Source organism: Pygoscelis adeliae, unplaced genomic scaffold (genome assembly GCF_000699105.1).
Source record: "Pygoscelis adeliae isolate BGI_AS28 unplaced genomic scaffold, ASM69910v1 Scaffold49, whole genome shotgun sequence".
NCBI classification, from domain to species: domain Eukaryota; kingdom Metazoa; phylum Chordata; class Aves; order Sphenisciformes; family Spheniscidae; genus Pygoscelis; species Pygoscelis adeliae.
Genome location: NW_008825545.1, coordinates 1,147,077 through 1,171,527, shown reverse-complemented (window position 1 = coordinate 1,171,527; position 24,451 = coordinate 1,147,077). Strand labels below are relative to the sequence as shown.

Sequence of the window (24,451 nt, the reverse complement as noted above, 5' to 3'; positions counted from 1 at the left end):
ATGATCTTGGAGGTCTCTCCCAACCTTAATGATTCTATGATTGTATGATTCTATAAGTGGTTGAGTCACCATCCCTGGGAAGTATTTAAAAGACGTGTAGATGAGGCGCTTAGGGACATGGTTCAGTGAGCATGGTGGTGTTGGGTTGACGGTTGGACTTGATGACCCTAGAGGTCTTTTCCAACCTTAATGATTCTATGATTCTAAGAATTTATGAAGTGTAAGTCACTTCACTGTTTTGAAGCGATAGCTGAAAGGATGGGGTTCTATCAGGCCACAGGGCAGCACTGGAGCTACTTACTGAAAGATTCATTGGTCAGTAACACATCGGCCTGCTCTGGCCTCAATCTGAGACCAGATTTCAGTCTGAAATGAGTTTGTAGGCACATATACTTCTGTGAGGATGAGCTTTTTATTAGGCATCTGAGTCCAGAAATTGCTACATGTCCCTTCATTTTGAATGCAAAATAATGGACTGTATTGAATACAAAACAAGATGCAGGAGCTGCATTTGTCTCAACCCTTTTTTTTTTTATAAGGTCCCATGATGCAACATTTTATGTGCATCCCTTGAATCCCCAAATCAATTCTTGTTGCATACAAAGAGGCTTGCAATTGGTCAAAAGAAATATGCTTGCTTTTAATGAACTGTTAAACTGTCTGTGGTCCCCTTCAGATGCAATGTGGCTGGGCATGAAGCAGTTGAGAGCATGATTAAACTGTAAGATGTATTATCTACTTTTTCTTTTTATGCAAAACCATCAGTGACTATGCTGTCCTGTGCATAATAATGACATAGAGGACCCGATTTCACAGTTACACTTGTAGATGAAACACAATTGTGACAGTTTATGGCATCTTAATACCAAAGAGCAAGCTCTTTCTTACTGGGCAAAGATCATCTAGTACAACTGGCAGGATTTCTCTTTAAATGTGCTTGTTGAAGACAACCAGATTTTTGGCACTGAACAAATCAGAGCCAAAAGATCAGCATTTTTATGAGGTGAATCTGATTTCTAAAGATACAGTAGATAAGGCATAATTTTTTTTCCAGATTATCTCTGTGAAACATTTGTGATCTTTCACAAACTGCCCTCTGTGATGACTGATTATTCTTTTCTAAATTAGACAAAGATGACAGAGCTATTTAGCTATCTGTGCTTCACAGAATTGTTTCTACTTCTCAGTTAGAATTAAGTACTTATCACAGAAGTCAGCAAGTAACCAAAAAGGTCTATTTAAAGTTCTCTGGCAAGCATTCCTTCTTCATATACCTGTTACCAATTCTCTGACATCCCTCAAGATGGGGCAGGAAGCAGATCAGAGGCAAATTTAATTTTTCTGGCAGCTCTTTCCTGTCTTTGGGAAAGAAGCTATCATTCATCATGGAGCTAGAAGCAAACATGTCAGACAAGACAAATGCTGGTGTTTTCCATTATGTGACAGGTGCACATCTCTTCAATGTACACAACTAGGTATGCCAGCTCAATGCTCATACTGGAACAGATATGCAACCATGCAGAAAAGAACAGGGTATACAACTTCCAGGTGCACACGAGTGTCTCACTGAACTGAAAAAAATGGCTTTATATTTTATTAAATAATCCACTTCTTTCTTAGAGAATCTGGCATTTTCTTTCTTCCTAATACTCTCTAATAACCTTATAATTAAAATCAGTGCTCAGTGTACATACTTTAAATGCTAGTAGCTTAATTAGTATTAAAGTAAACAGAGAAATGAAATTACAACCTAAAGACTATAGGCATATCTTAAAACAATAAAGTTGAGTCTTTAAAATTATGTATGCATTAGCTTTGCACAAAGTCCTTCATTCAGCAAGAACACTTGCTGAAACTTGAGTACACACTATGCTGAATAACAAAAAATCTAAACGGGCTAGAATTTTAAAAAGTAGCTTCATTCAGCCCTCCACAAGATTTCGTTGTGTGGGTAGCACAGTCTGAAAGAAATATTACCCCTCGCTTTCATGCACTTTAAGCAGGCAGGTCACACCTACATGTTATGAGCCGGCAGAAGCAGAGGGACCTTTTTTTCTTCAGTCCAAGGGGGTTTCAGCAAACCTTTGCAGATGCATTTTGCCTCAAAACAACTTGAAAGAAGTTGGGAGCTTTGCCTCTTTTTCCTCTAATCGTTCACTTCTGGAGCAAAGCAGCTAAACAAGGGAGCAGATGACTACCCCACAAAGAATGCTGCGATCTTAAATTATCAAAATGAGCCTGAACAGCATCTAAGTGAACAGAGCTCAAGGTACCTTTTTGCACAAGAGATTGACTTGGCTGACTACAGTAATACCTTCTGATTTCTTAGTTAATCTAATGCAGTTTAGATAATATCCCTATAGTATGGTTTAGTTTCTAAGAAAGTGAGTACTTGTCCCAAAAGCAGTCAGAAATGTTTTGATAAATATTTCTTTAAATGTAAGTCTGGCTTTACAGTTAACAGTCAGTTCAGACATTTTTCTCTTTAAGAAAGTGGGAACTGTTTAGAAGTTGTGAAATTACCCTGTTTCGATTTCAAAACTGCTTTGCTTCCAAAATTCATTTTAAACTCAAAAAGATACAAAAGGTTGAAACTGAAAAAAAGCTTTCTAAATTCCCACAATATTTTAAATGACCCAATCCATCATTTTTGTCTCGGTTATTAGCTAATAAACTTTTTCCATAATTTTCACTTGTGATTCTAGTGGGAACAGGGCAGCTTTTCCTACGAAACAACTTGTGGAATGGGTTCCCGCAAAGTGACTTTTGAAAGGAAGGAAGATTTCTGTATTTAACTGGTTTCTCATTAGAAGTACCTTTTAAGCAGCAATTTACGCAACCATACCAGAGAAGTATGACCACTCCTCTGTCTTCTTGCACCAGCTCATGGAAGGCTAGGAAGGGAAGAGAAGATTTGTAGGGCTGCTGCAACCATTATACTCGTTCAGCCGATGAGTGGACTCAGCAATGTCCATGACCTGCACTGCACTGAATATCTTCACCAGCTGGAGGGAAACATGCTGTCTCAGGGATAAGCAAGGAGCGAGGCACTTCCCTCAGAGGGAAAGGGAGAAGAGGAAGAATGGGTGATAAATTGTAACTGAGTGATACTCTTATTCACATCTTTCTTCCCACTCTGCTTCTACAGCAGAACAACAAAGTCCTAATTTCTGCTGAAGATTAGGTCATAAATGCTAAGAAATTATCAAATTTAGAAATAATTTAGCTCATGAAATATTTACATTTGGAAAACATGAAATGACAAAACATTACAAAAAGCATCTCCTTTCTTAGCATACACTTTCCAGTGAGAGGGAGGACTCTTTCTATCAGACAATCTGGTGAATTTTATCTACTTTTTTATGTTTCAAAACATGCAAAAATTCAATTATGAATAGTTTTGTTTTAATCCTGTAGGTCCTCCCACATTCTAAAGATTCTGAAAAAATCTGCAATCAGAAATTGAGTTTTGAACAATGATAAACTGGAAAGTGTCGCTTCAGCAGTCTTCTAACTTTGGATCCTGTAATAATGAAAATTAGAAACTGTTCCAAATATCCCTCAGATTAATCCTTACGCTATGCACAATGTTGGCACTAAAGATTCTGGTTTAATCAAGCCAAACATTCTTCATAAAATGGAAGAAATATTAACATGATAAGTTGCATTTTTTTACTTTTTCCTGTGATGTGTAGTGCATGGACTACCTGCAGAGCTAGATCTCTGAATATGATCAGAATTAGAAGAGAATGCTTTGAGATGAAGAAAAGGCTCAGTGCAGTCTGCTTCGTTAACACAATCTGAGGCATCATTAAGATGCTCTGTTTTCTTACAGACATAGGAATACATTTAGCCAAGAATTCATAACATGAACACAAAAAAAAAAGATTATTTGTCTAAATTGTGTGGAAATGTGGGGGAAGTAAGGGGTCTCTACCTGAATTGTCACTAGTAGTTTTTTTGTGGTTTATTTTAAGCTGAAGAACATATCTTACTAGACCAATGGAACTACCTCTCCCTCCCACTGAAAACTGAGTAGCTTCCTCTTGACAACTACAACAGTAGCTTACAAGTCAAACTAACATAGAATCATAGACTCATAGAATAGTTTGGGTTAGAAGGGACCTTTACAGCTCATCTAGTCCAAACCCCCTGCCGTGGGCAGGGACATCTTCAACTAGATCAGGTCGCTCAGAGCCACATCCAACCTGACCTTGAACATTTCCAGGGATGGGGCATCCACCACCTCTCTGGGCAACCTGTGCCACTGTTTCACCACCCTCAGCATAAAAAATGTCTTCCTTATATCTAGTCTGTATCTAACCCCCTTTAGTTTAAAGCCATTCCCCCTTGTTCTGTCGCAACAGCTCTGCTAAAAAGTTTGCCACCATCTTTTTTATAAGCCCCCTTTAAGTACTGACAGGCTGCAATAAGGTCTCCCTGAAGCCTTCTCTTCTCCAGGCTGAACAAACCCAACTCTCTCAGACTTTCTTCAGAGGAGAGGTGTTCCATTCCCCTGATCATTTTCATGGCCCTCTTCTGGACCTGCTCCAACAGGACTGTGTCTTTCTAATGCTGAGGGCTCCAGAGCTGGACGCAGGACTCCAAGTGGGGTCTCACCAGAGCAGAGCAGAGGGGCAGAATCACCTCCCTCGACCTGCTGGCCACGCTTCTTGTGATGCAGCCCAGGATACAACGATTGGCCTTCTGGGCTGTGAGCGCACATTGCTGGCTCATGTCCAGCTTTTCATCCACCAGTACCCCCAAGTCCTTCTCGGCAGGGCTGCTCTCAATCCCTTCATCCCCCAGCCTGCATTGATACTGGGGGTTGCCCTGACCCACGTGCAGGACCTTGCACTTGGTCTTGTTAAACCTCATGAGGTTCACACGGGCCCACTTCTTGAGCTTGTCCAGGTCCCTCTGGATGGCATCCCATCCCTCAGGCGTGTCAACTGCACCGCTCAGCCTGGTGTCATCTGTAAACTCTTGGAAGTGTTTCTAACTTCTTTTACTGTTACTAACAGCTGGATATAAGCGTAAGATCCACATGATCAGCAAATCCAGGATGAAAACAACTGGAATAGTAAGATCATAAGGATAATGATTTATGGGAAGATTTCTTCCATACTTTACAACTTGTTTTGCTTGTACTGCAGTTATGAAAAGAGAGATCAAACCTGTCAGAATAATTGGAAAATACGTTAAAGTTTATCTGCCTTGTTAGATTACACCTTGCAATTTCTTCCAATGGGAAGAGAGGGAAGAAATCCTTCAGCATTTTCTATGGTCCTCTATCCTTAGCAGAAAGTGCAACCTCTGTTCTTTCACAGTATGGGAAAGAAGTATTCATCTTCTCATTCAAAACAGAGTATTTCCAGGTTAATCTAAAAAATTATGTCTTTCTTATCTGTGAATTAACATGATTCATCCACCTGTCAAAACCGGTAACAGGAAGGAAATTTAAAAAGTTCAGTTTTTCAAATAGGGATGTACTTTAAACAGCCATCTATCCTCAGCTGGTTTTTGTGCCGTCTGCCATTGTAACTTAATTTTACCCAGAGGTTCATCAAAGAGCTGCTTTAATCACTAAGCTAATTTCACTCTTTTTTTCTGTGGCATTCCAGTCATCATGCCATTTTAGACATCTCTATTCCAGATGATCCCAGTATTTCCAGTGTTTTGCCATGTACACGTGCATGTCATAGATGAAAGCTATATTCACAGAATGTTTTCTCACAGAATTTCACTCCTTTTCCTCTAAAGCAGCTCACTCACATTTACACAAGTGTTACAAAACTGGTGTTTTATGTGTTAGGGTTACATTTTTCATTCAATTCAATGGCCCACTGGAATAATTTAATTATTTCTAGTAGGTTCTTTTTGTAAAGCAGTAGCTGTCAAAACAAGCTTGATCATGCATGGTCAAAACCATGAATTAGACAAAAAAAATCGCACAGGACTTAAAATCAATGCTCTTATTGTTGTCTGCAGAACATCTGTAGAAATTACAATCTAAAAATGGTGTGTTTAATTGCACAGTTTTTTTATATTCTACTGCTTGAGATTAAGGACAAACTATAAACATGGAGTTCCATAAAAGCCACCAAGCTTGGGTTATGCAAGGTTATTTTGGATTGGTATCTTAACCTTTTGTTAATTGGCCATAGAGGTATATTATTTTTAATTTCTTGAATATTATATAGTAGCTTTCTCAATTTTGTATTGATTTTAAACTTATACATACACTGAGATAATATATATGGGTAGAAACAACATCTGTTATAAAGGGCTGTTAAAAATGTTAAAAATGTCAAGACTATAAATCAACATATTCCTACTGAGCCTTGTCAAGTTACCTTAACTTTTACCATGTTTTCTCTCATGGATGTGTCACACCATGCAAATTCAGGCATTTAACTCAGCTGTATTAACCAGCTACAGAGCCAAGTTTCCTCATATGCACAGTGGAGAGAGATGAGCTTCCCATCCTGTGCTTCACAGCAAGATCATATAAGCAAGATTCACAGCCTGTCTGCAGAAATGTACTTATGCTTATTTACCTGTCCTTCATCATGCACATTTGAAGTTTGTCAGACATGAACACTCAGTTTATGGACTTGTGCTGACTGTACAAGTTTATATTCCTCTAGTTTCTATCCAGAATCTCTTAGCAAATTTACACTTTTAGGAATTGATCCCAAGGCCACCAAATGTAAACGTAACTTTTCCATGACAATCTATGAGTTTTTGGTCTAGACACTTGTTTTTAGCATTGATGGTCCTATTTTTCTGTTTATCAGTTGAAATATTTTGACAGTGAAATAAAAATAAAAGCTTCTCAATACACTTTCTACTTAATCTGTGTTCATGGAATAGTTAATTAAGTAAATATAACCTCTCTTTCAAAAAATGCATAATGGCTTCTGTTACTGTTGTAAGTACTACTAATGTTTAGGAAAACAGAAGTTCCTCAAAACATTTTGGAAAAGTTTTAACTACTCTTTACTCAACCAGAAGTGTGTCTAAAGCTAGTAGTTCAATGAATTGCCAGTTGGAAGTACACCTGGCTTGTAATGAATACTATGGTAAATTTTATTACTGTCAACATTTCAAGAAAGGAACCATTGCTTTTAAATAGCACTTTAAGTTCCCCAGCTTATTGCTCCATTCTCTCTGAACAAACTCAAGCCATAAAAAAAAATAATTCAGGATTCTAAAATCAACTGCAAAGTAAGCACCTCACAAAAGTCTGTTTATTTTCTCTTTCATTTCATTCATTTCTTTCATCCTCAAAAAAGATCATAATACAGAATTTCAAATAAGATATTCTATAATGTATTAGTTTGTTTTTAAAATGCTTCTTTTGGTGTTATGCATTAACTGAGAAACCTACAAGCAACTTTGAGTTTATTCAGACAATGTATATATAATGTGCACTAAGATATTACATTTTTGTCCTATTCAGACAAGCAATTTAATTGTATGAATGCACGAGTTATTATGATGATGTCCATAAGACTTTGTGTGGAAATATGTTTTTATTTGCAGCAAAAAGTAGAAGTACTGTGAAAAGAATTATTTGAATTACAGAGCTACTCTATTAGCATATTAATTTGTTTTTTTTCCTCCTGAAAGTCGTCATCTGAAGAATAACAAATCATTTAGACAAAAAGGCAACTAACAAGTGAAATTTAATGTTAGAAGCTGTGCAATTTAGTATAATTTGTGTATTCAGTCTTGGGTTTCATAAAAGAAATGCAAAAGAGGTGTTCAATAATCTCTTCTTCAGAGGTCAAAACCAAATCATCCTTTACTACAAGCTAAGGTGAACCAATGAGGGAAATCAAAACTCACTGTATAGTTGCCAGCCAGGTAATATTTTCTGTGTTTCAATACTCAGAAATACATTTCTTTTATTATAGGTACTTGCCATAAAACTGACTGGCCCAAGCTGTTAAAACAAAAAGTACCACACATTTATATAACAAAGTATTTTTCTGACTTAAGCCTACACATACAAAAAAATTCAGGATTTAAATACAATTCACCTAAATATGTTTTTCTATATCAAACAGGATTTTTTATCTTTACCTACTGTATCTATGATATGCCATTACCTTGGTACTGGCTTCCCCTGACTTAATCCAAAAGGCCATGGAAATCAAGCCTGATCCAATTCAGCAAGCCTACTTCAATTTTTAGAGAGGAAAATATTTTTCTGCCACACTCTCTCCCCAATACAATTCCTCTGCTTGAATTAGCAGGTATTTTATCAAGCTATAAAGACCTATTCTTTAATTCTCTGGTCCTCTAAACCAGAGACATGTCAAACCTTTGCACAATTATAAGTGGACACATGTTGACTTTTCCAATTAAATTAATTAAATAAAAATGTATATTTTAAAACATAAAAATCACCTGTTAGAAGAAAAGGAGAAAGAGTTTATGCAAAAGACTGATGACTTTAATTTCTTATTTTTAAGATTTTCCAAATCTCTCAGATTTGCAGTTTTGAAGATTGATGCTGCTATTATTGCTCTTTCCTACCTAACGTCATTTTCGCCACTATCAGCTGGATAAAAACTCACACAGTTGACATTTACCTCTGCCTTCCCATTAGAACTGAGAGAAGGAGAGTTAAATGTCTGATGTGTTTTGTACTGCTCACCATGACTCGTGTCAGGAAAGATCCATTCCAGTTGAACAAGGAATAACAGATATCCAAGTATGCAACATCTAATTTCTCATTAAAAGATCAGGAAAATGTTTTATTTTTGCTCTGAGATAATAACTAGTGAATTACGCTTTATGTGATTTTACATACACTTCATTCACTCCTCCTATTCTTTTTTTTTTTTTTTTTTTTTAAGTTGTACATGTCAACCGGATAGAGAAGTAATTCTTTTCATTCTGCCCAGGCATTCTTCTTCATTATTTTTGACAAATGTAAGTTGATCTTCTTAGACTTTTGAAATGCAACCATTTCTACCAGATCTGTGGATGATAACAAAGATTTATAGTGCTCCATGTAACAGGCTAGAGCATCACTGAAGGGTGGTAATAAATGTTAGAAGAAACAGTCATTTAAGGATATATTGAGAAAATGTCAACATTATTATGCCAGCCACACCACAATCACATTCAGTTTCTTGTGTTAAAATATAGGAAACCTACCTTTTGAATCATATCTTTTATTACCTGTGAATTCTGAGAGCTTGTTTGCAATTAGCATTCAGAATTACTCATTTGTAAGAGTGAAAATATTGTAGTGTTACAAGTATTGTGAGATGAAAATAAAAAGAGGATAGTATTTGATTTGTAAACTTATTGTCACTTACCTTCTCTGCTGATTGGGCCGTACCAAAAAAGATTGGAATAAAAGCTAACCAAATTATGCAGGTTGTGTACATAGTAAATCCAATGGGTTTTGCTTCATTGAAGGTTTCTGGAACCCCTCTTGTTTTAATAGCATAAACAGTGCATGTGACCATCAAAAGAATACTGTATCCAAGGGAACAAATGAGAGAAAGATCTGAAATGTCACATTTGAGAACTCCCTTGGCATTTTCTGGTTCAAGTGTCCTCTGCTCTCCATAGTCTACGATGATATGTGGTGGATCAATAGCAAACCAGATGAAGACTCCAATAAGCTGCATGGATATGAGGCTGAAAGTGATCACCAGCTGGGAAGCTGGACTAATAAATTTGGGAGCTGTGACAGATTTTTTACCTTGTTCAAATATTCTGTGAATCCTGTTTGTTTTGGTAAGCAAGGCAGCATAGCTGAAACACATGCCAAGTCCTAAAAAGATCCTTCGAAATGAGCAGACCACTGTATCAGGAGTCGCAATCATTAAAAAAGTAATGGAGTAACAGAGAAAAATCCCAGTCAAGAGCACATAACTGAGTTCCCGTCCAGAGGCCCTGACAATCGGTGTGTCATTGTACCGGACAAATGTCACAATCACAAAGGTGGTGGCAATTATACCGAGAATAGCTATGAAGACAGGCACAATGGCCCAAGGAGAATGCCACTCCAGTTTGATTATAGGGATAAGCTGGCAATCCGTACGGTTGGCGTTGGGTCTCTTATTAATGGGGCACAGTTCACAGCTGAATTCATCCACCTGGTAATGGTACCCCTCACAGCGTTCACAGTGCCAGCAGCAGGGCACTCCCTTCACAGTTTTCTTCCTTTCTCCAGCTTTACAGGGTAGGCTGCAGACAGATGCTGGATGAGTGTGTTCTCTATTAGCCCACTGCATGTCTTCTACCTGTGGGTATAAAAAATTAATGAGCCTTCTATTTTCCCCCATTTATAATATCCTAATCCTGGCCACAGGTTTGTCATAAATCACTGCTTGCTGACAGTACAAATACAGTTTACCATAATAAGAAACCTGTTTCTTTCCCTTGTATTGACTTTATGAAATTGTGAAATGATTGTGTCCAATAAATCATTCATGCCACAAGCTTCATGAGTGTCATTAGTTTCTATTTACCTCTTTACTGCTGACCAAATTGACGTCTGTAAAGATATTTATTGGCTCCAGGCTAGTTTAAAAACAAAAAGCCCTGTACGCAGTGCTTTAAAAGTTAATCCCATGCAAATATAAATACCAGTAGTTCTCAAACATTTAATTACAAAATAAGGCTATGTGAGTTTCAGATAAGTTTCTGGTACAGTAAAGAAATAGGTTAAAATCTCCTTGCATCAGCTTTGGCAGAATAAAGAGTGCCAGAAAAAAGATCTGTGATGCCACCTCTTCCACGAATGTGGATATTTCATACTTTTCCACTTTCTAAGTCTTAAAATGCACAAGACTGTTTTGTTTACATTTCTAGAAGAAAAAAATGAGTACATACTGCTTTCTGAATAATAATGGAAAAAGATGTCATGGCTACTACTTTAGTCCTGATTTAAAAAGTCCAAGGATCTTTTTGTAGTACAGAACAGACACACGCAATGCAGTCTTGTTTTGGAAATCCCAGATTTCTCCACAGAAAAATATACTTTTTTAATCCACATATCTATTCTTCCTGTATGCCCCCCCAAATAAAATCTGAATAGGAAATTCATGGATTTAAAGCATCTCCTGCTTAAAATTATCACTCAGTTTGGACCCAGGTCTCCCTAGCCCACCCTTAGTAAAACTGTGTTCTGCAAGAGGTCACACTGAGTGAATCAGAGCAGTGCGTGGAGCAAAGAGCTACTTGTAGGCACCAGAATCACTCTGTGTTGCTCCCATGCTCCACCTTTCATTCCTTTGTTAGGTGGTAAGCACTCAAGGACAAAGGACTTGCCTTGTTCTTGCCTATTAAGTGCTTAGCACTTTTGGTTAATTTGGAGGCTTTATTTATAAGTGAAACAGCAGTAACAAAACTTCACGTGACAGGAATGTTTTCAGTTCCTTCTGGAGGAGGACAGAATGAGGACAGCTTATCAAGAGGGATAATTTTGGCCTTAACAGTTTATTTTTCCAGCAATTTTTCAACAGATTTGAGAGAAATTCACAATGTAACATTGCCGGCCTCATTTACCTTCCTCGGAGAGCCAGAGCACCAGTTACAGCACCATGCAGGGTGAATAAAGCAGCAACAAGCAGCCAGGCTCTCAGTCTCCTCTGTCTGCTTTTCTGCACGGTGTAGGACTTTGCTGTTATTCCCCACTCAAAGGGGCAAACAAGGGACCACACAATAACGAGGAGACAAGAAACTCACTCATAAAACCATCTCTGTGACTCCCCAGAGTCACTCAAGGACTTCAGTGGGGTTTGGATTGGTCCTGAACCTACAGAAGTTAACCATATTTTATATCAAGGACTGTGCTAATTACACAAAGTGCAGTCTGTGCTATTTAAAAGGAAATCATTTAAGTAATTAGCTTCCTAAAAACCATAAGAATAATCCAGTTGCACGAAATAGCTTTGATAGAGCCCTAGCAGAGCACTTGACACTCTAAGAAAATATTCACCTCTGTTACAATCTCCTGGTTTTAATCACTGAAATTCGCAAAGCCTGCATAACCCCTACTGTTTCATCTACTAGACAAGAGAAGAAACATGTTATGATGAAATCAGTGTGATAGCAAAGACATATTCTCCTTCACAGTGTTGTTAGAAGAATAAACACATCAAAGCTAGTGATTTAGTCAGATACTATGATAATGGGGGCAACAGGAGGCCATGGTCATTAATCCAGATCTGTGGATAAGTTTGGGATGACTCAAGAAAGAACAGTACTGCATATTTGCCAGATTATAGCACACAATACAGAATCACCAGGAGAGTACACAATGCCTGATCCAGCATAAACTTAGAATGGCATGGACAGGCAATATCTAATCTGGCAGAAAGCCTGACAGGATAAAGCTAAGGTGTCTAATTTTTTTAACACATTTGAACTAGCAAAGTAAGTTTATACCAGATCAGCATTTAATACCATGAGGCTACAGTGTTTCTTATCTGGCATTAAGCATCCTAAAGCCACATTTACTGTACTGTGAATCCATGGCTTAGATAGGTACACAGAATTAATTCCTTTGTGTCTTTCAGAGTTTCTACCTTAATAAAAGAAAAAAAAAAATCTTTCTATTGTACAGCTACTTATGATTTCACATAATTTTGTCTTGACAGTGCTTTAATTGACTAAAAACATGCTTAAAAACTCTTCCTTGCTGGCAATATGTTAGAGTGCCTCAGGTTACACATCCCACTGGCGTAACATCCCAGTGTTGCCCAATGGCAACAACGGATAATAAATTCCTGTTTCTGAAGGTCACTGGTAAAGATTCATATTATGTTTTTCATTCTAGTACATCTAGTACATAAACTACACAAGATATAATTTCCAGCATGGCAATACAGGGTTATGAATGTTGGAAAACTCGCTGGCTAAACAAACGAGTCTTTTCTTTTTTTTTTCCCTAAATTAATTATGAATATAAGCACTATTAGCTGTTAGTGATGGAACGATTCAAACAAGAATGGACTCTTAAAGCATTAAAAAATTCTAAATCAATGTAAAGAATAACCAGAATGAACAGCTGGTGCAGGTGCATTTTACAAGGTATACAAGTCATGTTTTACAATGTCTTGTCTGGATTACTTTTTTTAAGCAAAACCTTCAGTTACATTTCGGTTGACCTTCATTTCTGAAAAAGCTCTTAACAAAAATGTTATGAGTTCTTGCTCATGAGTTTTTTATTTCATTTTCTATCTAACAAGAAAGATAAGATATATTCCCAAGAAACTTTGGCCAGTGTTTCAAATTAGAGATCCCCTTTAAGATACTTGCAGATCTGAGATTCTGGCATTGTAGGATTTTAAGTCTGAAAGTGGGTGCAAAGATGGGATTCTCCCATGAACCCAACCATCCTGACAACTCAGTTTACAGCTAGATTAACAAGCAACGTGGCATAGTAAGAGCTGGTCTGTGGAGCAAAGGTGTTGGCTCTGAGGACTTGTTGTTCACATTGGTCAGTATTTGAAATTAGAGTCTGGGAAGGAAGGTTATATTGAACTAATTTTGATGTAGTTCAGTGGACTGAACATCCGGTAATGATTAAAGAAGATTAGATGTCCTTCTGGAAAGCATCTTCTGTTTTCAGTTCAGCCAAAAGCAATCCAGTTCACATAGCCTGAGATCCACTCCACAATGAGCAAGTGTGCTAAGTGGGAATAATTAGCAGATTCATTTCAAAAGCAGACGCTTGATTAAAACCAAAATGCTAATGTGTGTACACCCTCAGACTGCTACTTAGACACTACTGTAATAGAGGCAGAGTAAAGGGCAGGGAAAACTATACTTCAGAGTGAGCACTGCTTGCTTTTATTACATCCAAAGAGGTCTGCTAAGGGTTTCTATATATGCAGCAATTAAAGACTGAAAAGTCATGCTAATTCTGGTCATCTGGTTCGTTCCCAGCTATCCACAACCTGCAGCACTCTTTGCCTGTAATGTGTTTCTGAGCTATTATTTTGCATAATATGAATGTAATAAGGAAATCCAGTACAAGACATAATTACAACAATGGTCTTAAAGCTCTATCAGTTTTTTCAGTCATTGAATGTATATACCAAAGGACCCAGCTTCTCAAAACCATGCAGAAGATTCACCTGTGTCATTAGTTTTCTATTCTTAGATTATAGTACTATTGATCCCACTTCTTCTCTGAGATTAACTTTAGACAATAAATGATAGTAAAAACTTTTAAGAAACAAGAAATTGAAGCAGGATCATTTGGGAACATAGAACCAGGGATATGGTATAATTTTCAGAACTGCTGAAAACCTGTAATAGTCATAAACTTTAAAGGGAGTTGTTGGATGCTCAGCTTCTTTGGAAAATCATATTGTTTTATGTAGACATAAACACTTAGCAGTGGAACTTTCAAAAGTGCCAAAGGCACTTGTTCAATCCAGCTAATTAATTTAAATGGGAGCTAAGGGCCTTATCTGTTTAAGTGCTTTTGAAAATCCCACTGTAAGGGACGAGGCCCAAGTGACTGTGCTGTGAGCACAGACAATGCCCCAGGGAAAGCTCCAGAAGCCAGCCACGGGGAGGGGCCCAGTGTCACTCTCCTTGACTGATGTCTCCAGCACTCCTGGAGCTGGGGTAAAAGAAGACTCTAGAAACCTTGGGCTGGAGCAAATAAATAGGGGCGCACGTGAGCCTCCGGGGGGACACTCTCCACACCGACACCCCCCGTTGGCAGGTCCAACGCTGGATCCAGGATTGGTGATTTCTTTATCTCTCTCTCTCTACCTCTCTCCTGCTTCCCAGTTCTCCCTTTCTCTTTCTCTCTTCTCCTCCCCCTTCTTGCTCTCTGTTTTTGATGTTGTTAAGCAATACAAAGCCTACCTCAACTCCTCAAAAACTCCTCCACAAAGCCGCTTAGCTTGTATTATATATTAAGACATAGAGGGTTGATATTTATAGAAGTGTTCGTGCCATTAAAGTTGGAGTTTGTTTTTGGACCTTGAGCGTTATTTCACCTTAATCCACGCCGAGGGGATTTGCGGATCTTAGTCACTCTCCCCTTCTCCTAGGTGGGACGTGACACCCACTATGCTTCCATTTGTAATTTTCACAATCTAAATACTTTGGAAAGCCTGCCCCAAAGTGATTTAGAAGTTCAAATGACACAAAACTAACTTCAGGGGAGCTTAACTTTAGGCACACATTTTTAAACAAAATTCTCATGGGGGAAAAAAACTGACAAAGAATCCGAAGCCAGACAAAAGCCAGATAAAAAAGAAGGGGGGGGAGGGGCATTGAAAAAGAATGAAAAGTTCTGCATCTCTTCAGCCCTTACCGATCAAAGTATCTGGGTCTTTATCAGCACTCTTTATACTGCTCAGACACTGCTAAGGCTGGGTGAGTCTCAGATTATTAAGTAGCCTTAGGTAAACTTAGTTTCTAGAAGACTTGTCACCTTCATTTTCATGTGACATCTTCTAGCTGCTGTTCACTACAGTATGATACATGACAAGGCAAAGTTCATTGTTAAATGTATCCAAATTCATCATCTAGGTCAGATGGACTGGAATAGCCTAGCTCTGTATCTGTTATTAATAATAGTTTTAATATTATTATTAATTTTGTTTGAGTAGCTTCTCTGAATTTGGAAAGTGTCTGATAGATTGATGTGCTATCATGAAGTACCTCACATTCCCCTAAGACGAGGTTCCATTTTCTACTATTCCAATACTTACTGGAGTGAAAACATCAGAAAGAAAATGACAGCATGTCTGTAAGACACGTACTTATTTTCTATGAAATGCATCATGATACAAAAAGAGAATGGCTTCATTGCTATTTAAATAGACATAAAAATCATCTCTATATGAGATATCTGCTTGACGGAGCTGCAATTTGCTTTAATTTGCAGCACTAAGATTCACAGTTCACTAAACCATTAAAATACAGACAGAATGCCATTTCATATCAAAATCTAGTAAACACCTCTATCCTTCATGGACATTACAAATACAATTTCCTCTAATATCTAACAATAAAGCTAAAAATTAATGATGTGAGAACGGGGCTAAAACAAGATGAGATTTACATGACACAGTACAAGTAACACATTCACATTCCTGGCACCTATGTTCTTCCAATAATCAAACAACTCATTCATTTAGCAATGCCCTCAGCAACCAGAGGAGACTGATCAAATATGCTGTTAATAGGTCACATATCATTTCTGAACCATTTATGTGTACAAAACCACTCTGTTTTCCATTCTTAATGATCATGGAAAAAATTATCACTTACATAGTTCAGCAACCGGTGACAATGTAAAGACATTTGGACAGCCTCCAGAGAGTTTATATCAAGGACAATGGTGGATAATATTTTAATGTTCCTGATTACGTTATCTTATCACTTGCAAGAATTTTCATTTTTGAAATCTTATCTCAGAGCTAGATATTTATTTAAAATAATGAAAAATATATGTTTAAGGTTATTATTGCAATGAATAGAATTATACAAGATCTGGACAGAGGAATGCAAGCAGTGTATTCTACCAGAGTTACAGGAGCAGGCAAACATCTTATTTTGTAGTCAGTCAGCCAAGATTTTCAGAAGCATCAAGGCTCTCACATATAACTTTATATGGCTTTTAACAGATATTCAAATTCTTAGCTATAAAAATGACAAAGAACTCAAATATCACCTCCAGCTGTCACTAAGAGTTGTTCTTATTTTTGTCTTGAGTTCCTGGAAGTATTTCTTTTCTAACAGAAAGGTTCATCAGAGGAGCATAGCAAATGGGTGAATTAAGGCAATTTAGTCTAATATTTAGCTTTTTTAATTGTCTAATGTATCTGTTCTCACAGTAAAAGTTCAAGTCTCTAATGTACCTTGTCCAATCAAGTCATCTGAACCATCAAAAACCAAAATTAAACTGAAACTGGTTCAACTAAAGTGAATTCATTATGAGCCTAAATATAATGATCATTGAATTCAGCCTGTCAGACAGATTTTATCTCTCTAGAGAAAAGCTGGGTATACTTACAGACTAAACTTACAAATATTTAAGAGGCATATGCAGAAGGGAAATAAGTCAAGGACAAAAAATACAGTTTTAAATTAAAAACAGAACAAAAACCAGAATGAATCCAGATTGTCAACGGCAGTATAAAATCACTATCATTACCAAAATTGCCATAATTGTTGTAAATTATTTACTTCATTCACCATCTACAGATGTTTTCCTAACAACTGAGGTGTCATTTTCTGGAATTTCAGGCACAGACATTCCTAGAGGTTTGCAAAGAACACGGGATCATACCTTTGGTTTTACCGCATACTGGTTGAAATGCAGTCAAATATCAGTTTGAAGAGGAGTCTGAGAAGCTTTCTTAGATGCAATGACTATTAAAGGACCAGTCTAAAATACTACAAAGAAAATCTTTCTTTCTTTTTTTTCTTTAGGAACAAAAACACAGGTTGTTGTTACAACTCAGATGGAAGCTGATTTCTCCTAACTGTGAATCCACCTACTTAAAGTTCTTCCTAGGTGCACCACTTACCACCTCTATCTCACAGCTTCCCTAAAGAAAAAACAAAGACAGTTAAACTTACTGGCATTTAAATCTGAATACCTATTTACATGCATGTATGCATAATTTTTTATATGCATGTATGATTTAAAATGCCCTGGACTACAGGAAGGAAGGTGATATTTATATTATTTGAACGCAGTGCTACAGAACATTTTAACAACTTTGGTCTCCAAGCTTAGAGTTAGCCTATACGGCTCTGATACAGTCTGACTTTCTTGGTGACCTTGGGCAAACTAACCTGCAACCTGCTTGAATTTCAACTTTGCAATTGGCTGGAGGGAAGTTGTCATGCAGACAGGAACAGTGGAGACACTTAAGTAAGTTTAAAATGTGGGTAAGAAGTTTACGTAGGGATATAACTGGTCTCCATTTCTCAGGTCTGGAAGGTTTTTTGCCTAGCAAGTACTTATATTGTAGAAAGCTTGATTAAAATAATTTTTACTTTTAAAACCGAGCAATATTTTTTCAAAGAATTAATACCAGAAACATCATAACAATTCTGTGCTTCCTCAGCATGCCAAAATCTTTCTTGTCATCTCCAGTTTCCCAGAACTACAATATCACCAATCTCTGGAATTACTAAAGCTAAGAGGATGTATTTTTAATGTTCAGGCCATATTAACAAGTCATTCTCAGCTACGGCAAAATCATTAAAGGGAAGGATGCCCTGAGGTAATACATACAAACAGAAAAGAATGGTATAAACAAATACAAAGTTTCTTATGCTCATAAACAGAAAAGGTTAAATACTAGCCTTGCTTTATCAATGGAAATATGTTATTTAGTGTGATGAGACTGTAATTTTACCTCAAAGAAACGAGCCTCACTCGTTAAGTCATATAATTCATGACAGCTGAATACTTACATAGAGGAGCATACTGTGGAAACCTTAAACAGGGAATCATTGTACCACTGTATCATAATCTACAGAGAGTGTTTATTAGTGCTGTACAGACTTTAAACCCCAGTCTTAAAATGCTAGCCTTTGAATGGTTTGGAATCTGTTTATTTTACTTTTTTTTTTACTTTTACTTTTCAGTACCTGTGGTACTGATGGGCTACAGAAGCGCTGATCCTAGCAGACTCTTGGTACAAGGGTAGAAGGAGCTGCGATACATTCCCTTCTTCAATTTGCCAAACAACAAACTTATTAACATGTATGTAATACCTGGAAAACAACCTTTTATTCTCAGATGCCTTGGGGAGTAGACTAGCACAAAGTGCAGCGATTAGCCGGTCATCAAGCAAACAGCTACTGTTACTGCACTGTGCAACTATCAGATGGAATTTTGCAGCAATCTAGTAGGCACTTCTATTCAATATAAGCAAGATTTTTTTTTTTTTCCTTTCTTGGAAGCATGAATCACAATTAATTTTTAAGCACCTGTTTCTGGAGATAGTCTCTCTATTTACAAATGAGACCAAAAAAACCCAAAACAAAACAAAAAATCCAAACAAACAAAAAATCCCCACCACAATTATTTTCTTAATAGCTTTATGACACAGAAATATCCTATTCCAGATGACATCAGCAACCTTCAGATTTTTTTGCATCATCTATTGTCTATATTTTGAAAATATATAATTACTATCAATGGATCAGACTACAAATCAGGTTTCCAAAGTTATTCTTTATGCAGACCATTTTCACATAGACAATCTCTATCACATATCCTTACCTAGAGGTCCTCACTACCCTTACATGTACCTGACATGCACTTGGAGAGATTTTAATGAACGTTTATATATATATAACTTATGATGTACACACAGGGATTGAAGACATTATATGCTACCAAAAGCAGACTGTGCCATAACTTTGCTTATAATTAAGCATATACAAAAAAACTCAAAAAAAAACTTGTCAGATTTAGATTTTAAGAAAATGTTGTTTTGAGAGGAAACCTTCCACCATCGCCCTTTTTTATCAAGTGATAGGTTTTGACCAGCTCTAGTACTAAGGCCATTTGAACCATAAGGCTTGGAAGGACTTTTTTCTTCCTGCAGTTGATCATGCAGAAATAGCCTGCAAGCATACTTCAAAAAATTTAGTGCTTTGAGAAAAGAAAAGGAGCCTAGTTCCAGCAAAGAGTTTTTTAACATCACTTTCCTTGTGCATGGAGAATCTTCTCAGTTCTATCCAAGGTCCATGCCATCACTAGTTTAATAGACTAGTTGCATTTCTTGATTAAGCTTTTAATACTCATAACAAACATGCTCCCTCCTAAATCTGTTGCTTTTGTTTACAGTTACCTAAGTTAAATTTGAGTTGGCCTGTCCCAAGCCCAGTGCTCCATAGCTACTGTATTTCATAGATTCATAGAATCATAGAATCATTAAGGTTGGAAAAGACCTCTAAGATCATCGAGTCCAACCGTCAACCCACCACCACCATGCCCACTAAGCCATGTCCCTAAGCACCTCATCTACACGTCTTTTAAAGATTTCCAGGGATGGTGACTCAACCACTTCCAACCTGTGTCAGATGCCTTTCATTCCCAATGGTGCTCAGATTCTCCCCCATTTCAAAGCTCAGAGTAAACAGAAGGAACACAAGGGGCTAAGCACAGCTGTCATTTGACTTCAAAGGAATTTTATATAGATTTTTTCTTAAATTTTAAGACTAATTCATTTAATAAATCCCATTGTTTAATGAAAAAATAGTCACCATTACATGCTTTTAATTATTCTATTGGTTTAAAGGTGAATTTGTTTACCAAAACAAGAAGCTGCTGTCCCCAAACACCTTCATGATGGCCTGAAAAAAATGTACTGGGCTAGACCTTCAGCAGATTTAGATCAGTCCAGTAACTTCAGTAGAGTTATACTAACAAAAGCATGACCCATGCACATATTTATTATTACTTAAGGGGATGACTTGTCACCCTTTTTGTTATCTTTAATATTTCATTATTTGAAAACTAGAAATTAGCCAACCATAAAAAGCCTCAGTTCAATATGAAAAAAGGTGTTGATGGCTTTGCTTCAGTTTTAATCCTGCCTCCTTATTTTTAAAGGGTTTAATCTATTTCCTATTTCTTGTTCAGTGCAAAAGATGCTGTGCATATGAAACTGAAGAATGAATGCCTTTAAATTCCAACCTGCACAACCTTTCCTACAAAATAATACCAACACACAAATAATATCTTATTTTTATTCCCACAATGCTCACAGACCAAGACCTCAATTGCACTAAGGGCTATACAAATCCACAAGAAAAAAACGACAGTCTCAATCCTAAAGAATTCACAGTCAAACCATAAGACAAAGGAGAGCAGAGTATCAGCAGAATACAGAAAAGGACATCCTAAAAGCAATAAGGCAACACTGATCAGCATGATAGTCAGCAGCCATAGCATACCTCCAAACAGATGCTTTTTGAGGAATTGTAGCAAAAAGATTTTTAATGAGGGAACTGAACAAAGAGAGCAGGGTGGTTTTACATCTATTTCCTGAGTTTTCCATCCAAGCATAAGCGGCAGCAAGACAGAAAGCACAAAGGCAATAATTTCATCACTGACCTCTCAAAGAATAACAGAAAACAGAGATGGAATATCCTGTGATCCTGTGCTTCTCAGTTTCTAAACAGTGTTTTGGCAAAGTGAAGCACTTGAAATTTTGAGTAAAGTTGCCCTCACCTCAGCAACCTTGTACCTTAATTGACTGTGACAGAGGAACAGACAGGCTTGGTTGAAATGTAGGGATCAAGTTTATTTCCCTGTCTCAAGAAAAGAGGCACTATACCTAAATTGTTCTTGACATATTTGTCCAACATGGTTTTAGGAAAAAAAGCTGTTAATATGTGTAGTACATTTTACCCTGAAGCACTGCAAAATCCTAAACACTGAGATGTACATTTTGACATTACTTTAAGGTGGTTTTCCGCTATAATAACTCATATCTTCTTTGCCAGCTCCTCTTAGTGAACAGTCAGATCTTTCCATGATAATAATTTTGAATTTTCAGCACTACATAAACAAAAGAAAATCACACTGGCCCTTTAAACACAGTTCCAGGCAGGTAACAAAATCACATATAAAAAGTCTGAATGTCTGAACTAGTTCAGAACTGGCAGAAAACAAATGGTGTTTTATACTAAGATTTTCAGCAGCAGGGGAAGAGCTCTCTCTGCCAAGTCTATGCTGCTGCTTAGAATGAAGAGTCAATAATGAAATTGAAAATTCTGTGGTGACTTAGTGATCTGGCAGGCACAAAACAAGCATGTGGAAGAAGTTTAAGCTAGAGAAAATACCACACAGCATATTTAGTCAGAAAAAAGGGGGGAAAAAAATCTTAAGGAAAGAAAGATGAACACATTCAAAATGAGAGTACTTCGGGAAGTCAGGGGTTTTCATACGGACTGAACACACTGAGATTTATTCTACAATACTTAATGAACTGACTGAGGAGATAGAAAGCTCTTGAGACTTTATGGGGAAGTATGGAGAACTTGCAAATGGGAAACCTAGTGCTTATGCTCAGAAAAGGGGGGAAAAGAAGTAGCTGGGGAATTATCAATCATTCAGTTTAACTTGAATTCCCAGAAAAATCCTGAAAGAAATAAACAAACACATTTCAAAAACACAGAGAAAACAAACAAGACAAATAACAGCCAAAAGGGATCTGTCAACAACGAGCTGTCACATTTCCTTCAGTGAGAGGGTAACAGGCATCGTGGACGAGAGGCAAGCAGCTAGGTGTCATTTATCTTAACATTAGAAAGATTTTTGACACCATCTCAAATTACACTCTCAGTCATAAGCAACCTATTGAAACAGATCTAGCCCCTAAGGGCTAGGTGCAAATTATATCAGAAAGCTGTGGGAAGATAAAATTTGTCATTGATTCACTGTCAGAATGGAAAGGATGGTACAGGGGTATAGACCCTGGAAGGGTCTATTCTTAGTCTGCTATTATTCAATATTTGTAATAACCACTCAATGCAATTTGGATGATAAAATAGAGTATATGGTGATCAAATTTGGGTAGTAACACTGGAAAAGGTTGAAGCTATGCTGAAGGTCAGGACACTTACTCCAAATGATACTGCAGGGAGTCTGAAAAAAAGGACCGTGCAGTTTAACAGGGACAACTAACAGGTAGCACATTATGGGTCAGGAAGGACAGAGAGAGAGCAGCTCTTCAGAAAAAAAGAGATCTCAGGGCTCTAGTGGATTATTGTATCTTGAACCAATGTCATACTGTTGCAAAAGGGGCAAATGCCATCCTGAGAAATGCAGATAGGTAAAATAATCTTTCCCCTCTAGTCTGCACTTATGAATACATGAAATGATGTTTCTCCTGTACTCTGCACTAGTGAGACTTCAGCCAGAGCACTTTGTGGAAGCTGGACCATTGTGTTTCAGTTTGAAGGAGACTCAAATGGGGAGTCCAGAGGAAATCAGTAAAGATCAGAAGTGTGTCTAGAAAACATGATCTATGTGACTAAATTGAACAAACTCAGGTTGCATAGCCTGAAGAAATAACACAACCTAGGGGGTAAAACAACAGTCTTTGAATACATGAAAAGGATGAGGATGTACTCAATGTATACTGAATAAAATAAGAAGTAACGGGCTTAAATTATAGCAATGAGGAGTAAAGTCAGGTATTTATAAGACACTTCAGAGTGATAAGGGTAGTTAAGAAATGGAAGAGAATGCCCTCAGAGGTTGTAAAGTCTTCATCCTTGGAGTAACGTAAGTATAGAAGATGCTAACTTTATGCAAGGGCTAGATAATCTTTTGAGATCCCTTTAGCTGTCTTCTCTTGTGCTAGGGCAGATTTCAGGTACTAAATATTTTGAGCACAAATACAAAACTAAGATCATAACTAGGCCAGATAAATAGAAAAATTTCAATGTATTCTCATAACAGCTAAATTCTTTATACTGCCTTTTGTGGTTTTACAGAATACCCATTTAAGAAACCAATTTTTTTATATTTATAAGAATAAAGTAAATAAAAAATGCTGATGATCATACTTTTCCTACTTCTTGGCTAATTAATGATGCATTTTAAATATTGTTATGGGTAGAGCTGCTGTATTCCTTTTGGTTACAGGGAAAATGCTTCTCTGAGAAATGGTAGGGATAGAAGGTCTAAATAAAAGAAATCACCACTGCCACAATAGTAAATTGTTTTCCACATAGACATATAGGAACATAAATCAGTTTGGGAAGTATTAAGCAGCTATCATATAAAAAAATTCTAATCTGGAGTCCTATATGTGAATAGAAAGCTCTCCAAGGATTCATAGAAAAGCTGTCCTTACCTACTAATGTGATGCACAACCTGAAGCAAAAGAAGATCCTAAATAAGTAACCAAGTTTATAAACTAATAAATCTGTCATGGTGTTCTTCTAGAGCTCTTGCTAAAGACATACAGAATCTTGCATTCACTCAGAAAACTTAGAGTGCAGGAGTCCAATTGCTTGTATCCCTCCCAGCATTTGCTCAAGGCATACAGGAAATCTACCTTTGAGGGGATTACTAGCAAATCAAACAAGACAATCAAAAGCCAGAAAACTTAAGAAATGATGGCTGAAGGGCATCTTGGGAGTACTCCTCTGGCCCCACCTCTGAATCAACTGTGCAAAATCAGTCTGTACAGCTCACCTGCTCGAACCAGTCCATAGCACTGGAGGTTGCCCAGCCTCCCAGGCAATGCAGCCCAGTGCTTAATTATCCTCATCATTAGAATCTTCCAGCATGTCTGCATTAAATCTCTCTTACTGTAATTCAAATCCACTACTTTTCCTAATAGCCAAATTAACTATGACTAACAGTGTGTTCTTTTCCTGAATAATCTTTTCTGTATTGAAATAGATTAACATAACTCCCCTCAGTTCAGTCTTCTCCAGACTAAACAATCCTAGT

At 37.2% G+C, this 24,451-nt stretch overlaps 1 protein-coding gene across 1 annotated transcript in view; it reads right to left on the bottom strand.

Annotated features, from left to right (window-relative positions):
* Positions 1–9,338: 9,338 nt before the first annotated feature.
* Positions 9,339–24,451, bottom strand: part of GRM8 (glutamate receptor, metabotropic 8) — a gene marked incomplete at its 3' end in the record, with an annotated part of 325,095 nt that continues 309,982 nt past the window's right edge. Inside the window, exon 8 of the mRNA XM_009332028.1 lies at positions 9,339–10,274. Within this exon, the coding sequence (XP_009330303.1) occupies positions 9,339–10,274 (936 nt within the window). The remainder of the gene's footprint in view (positions 10,275–24,451) is intronic.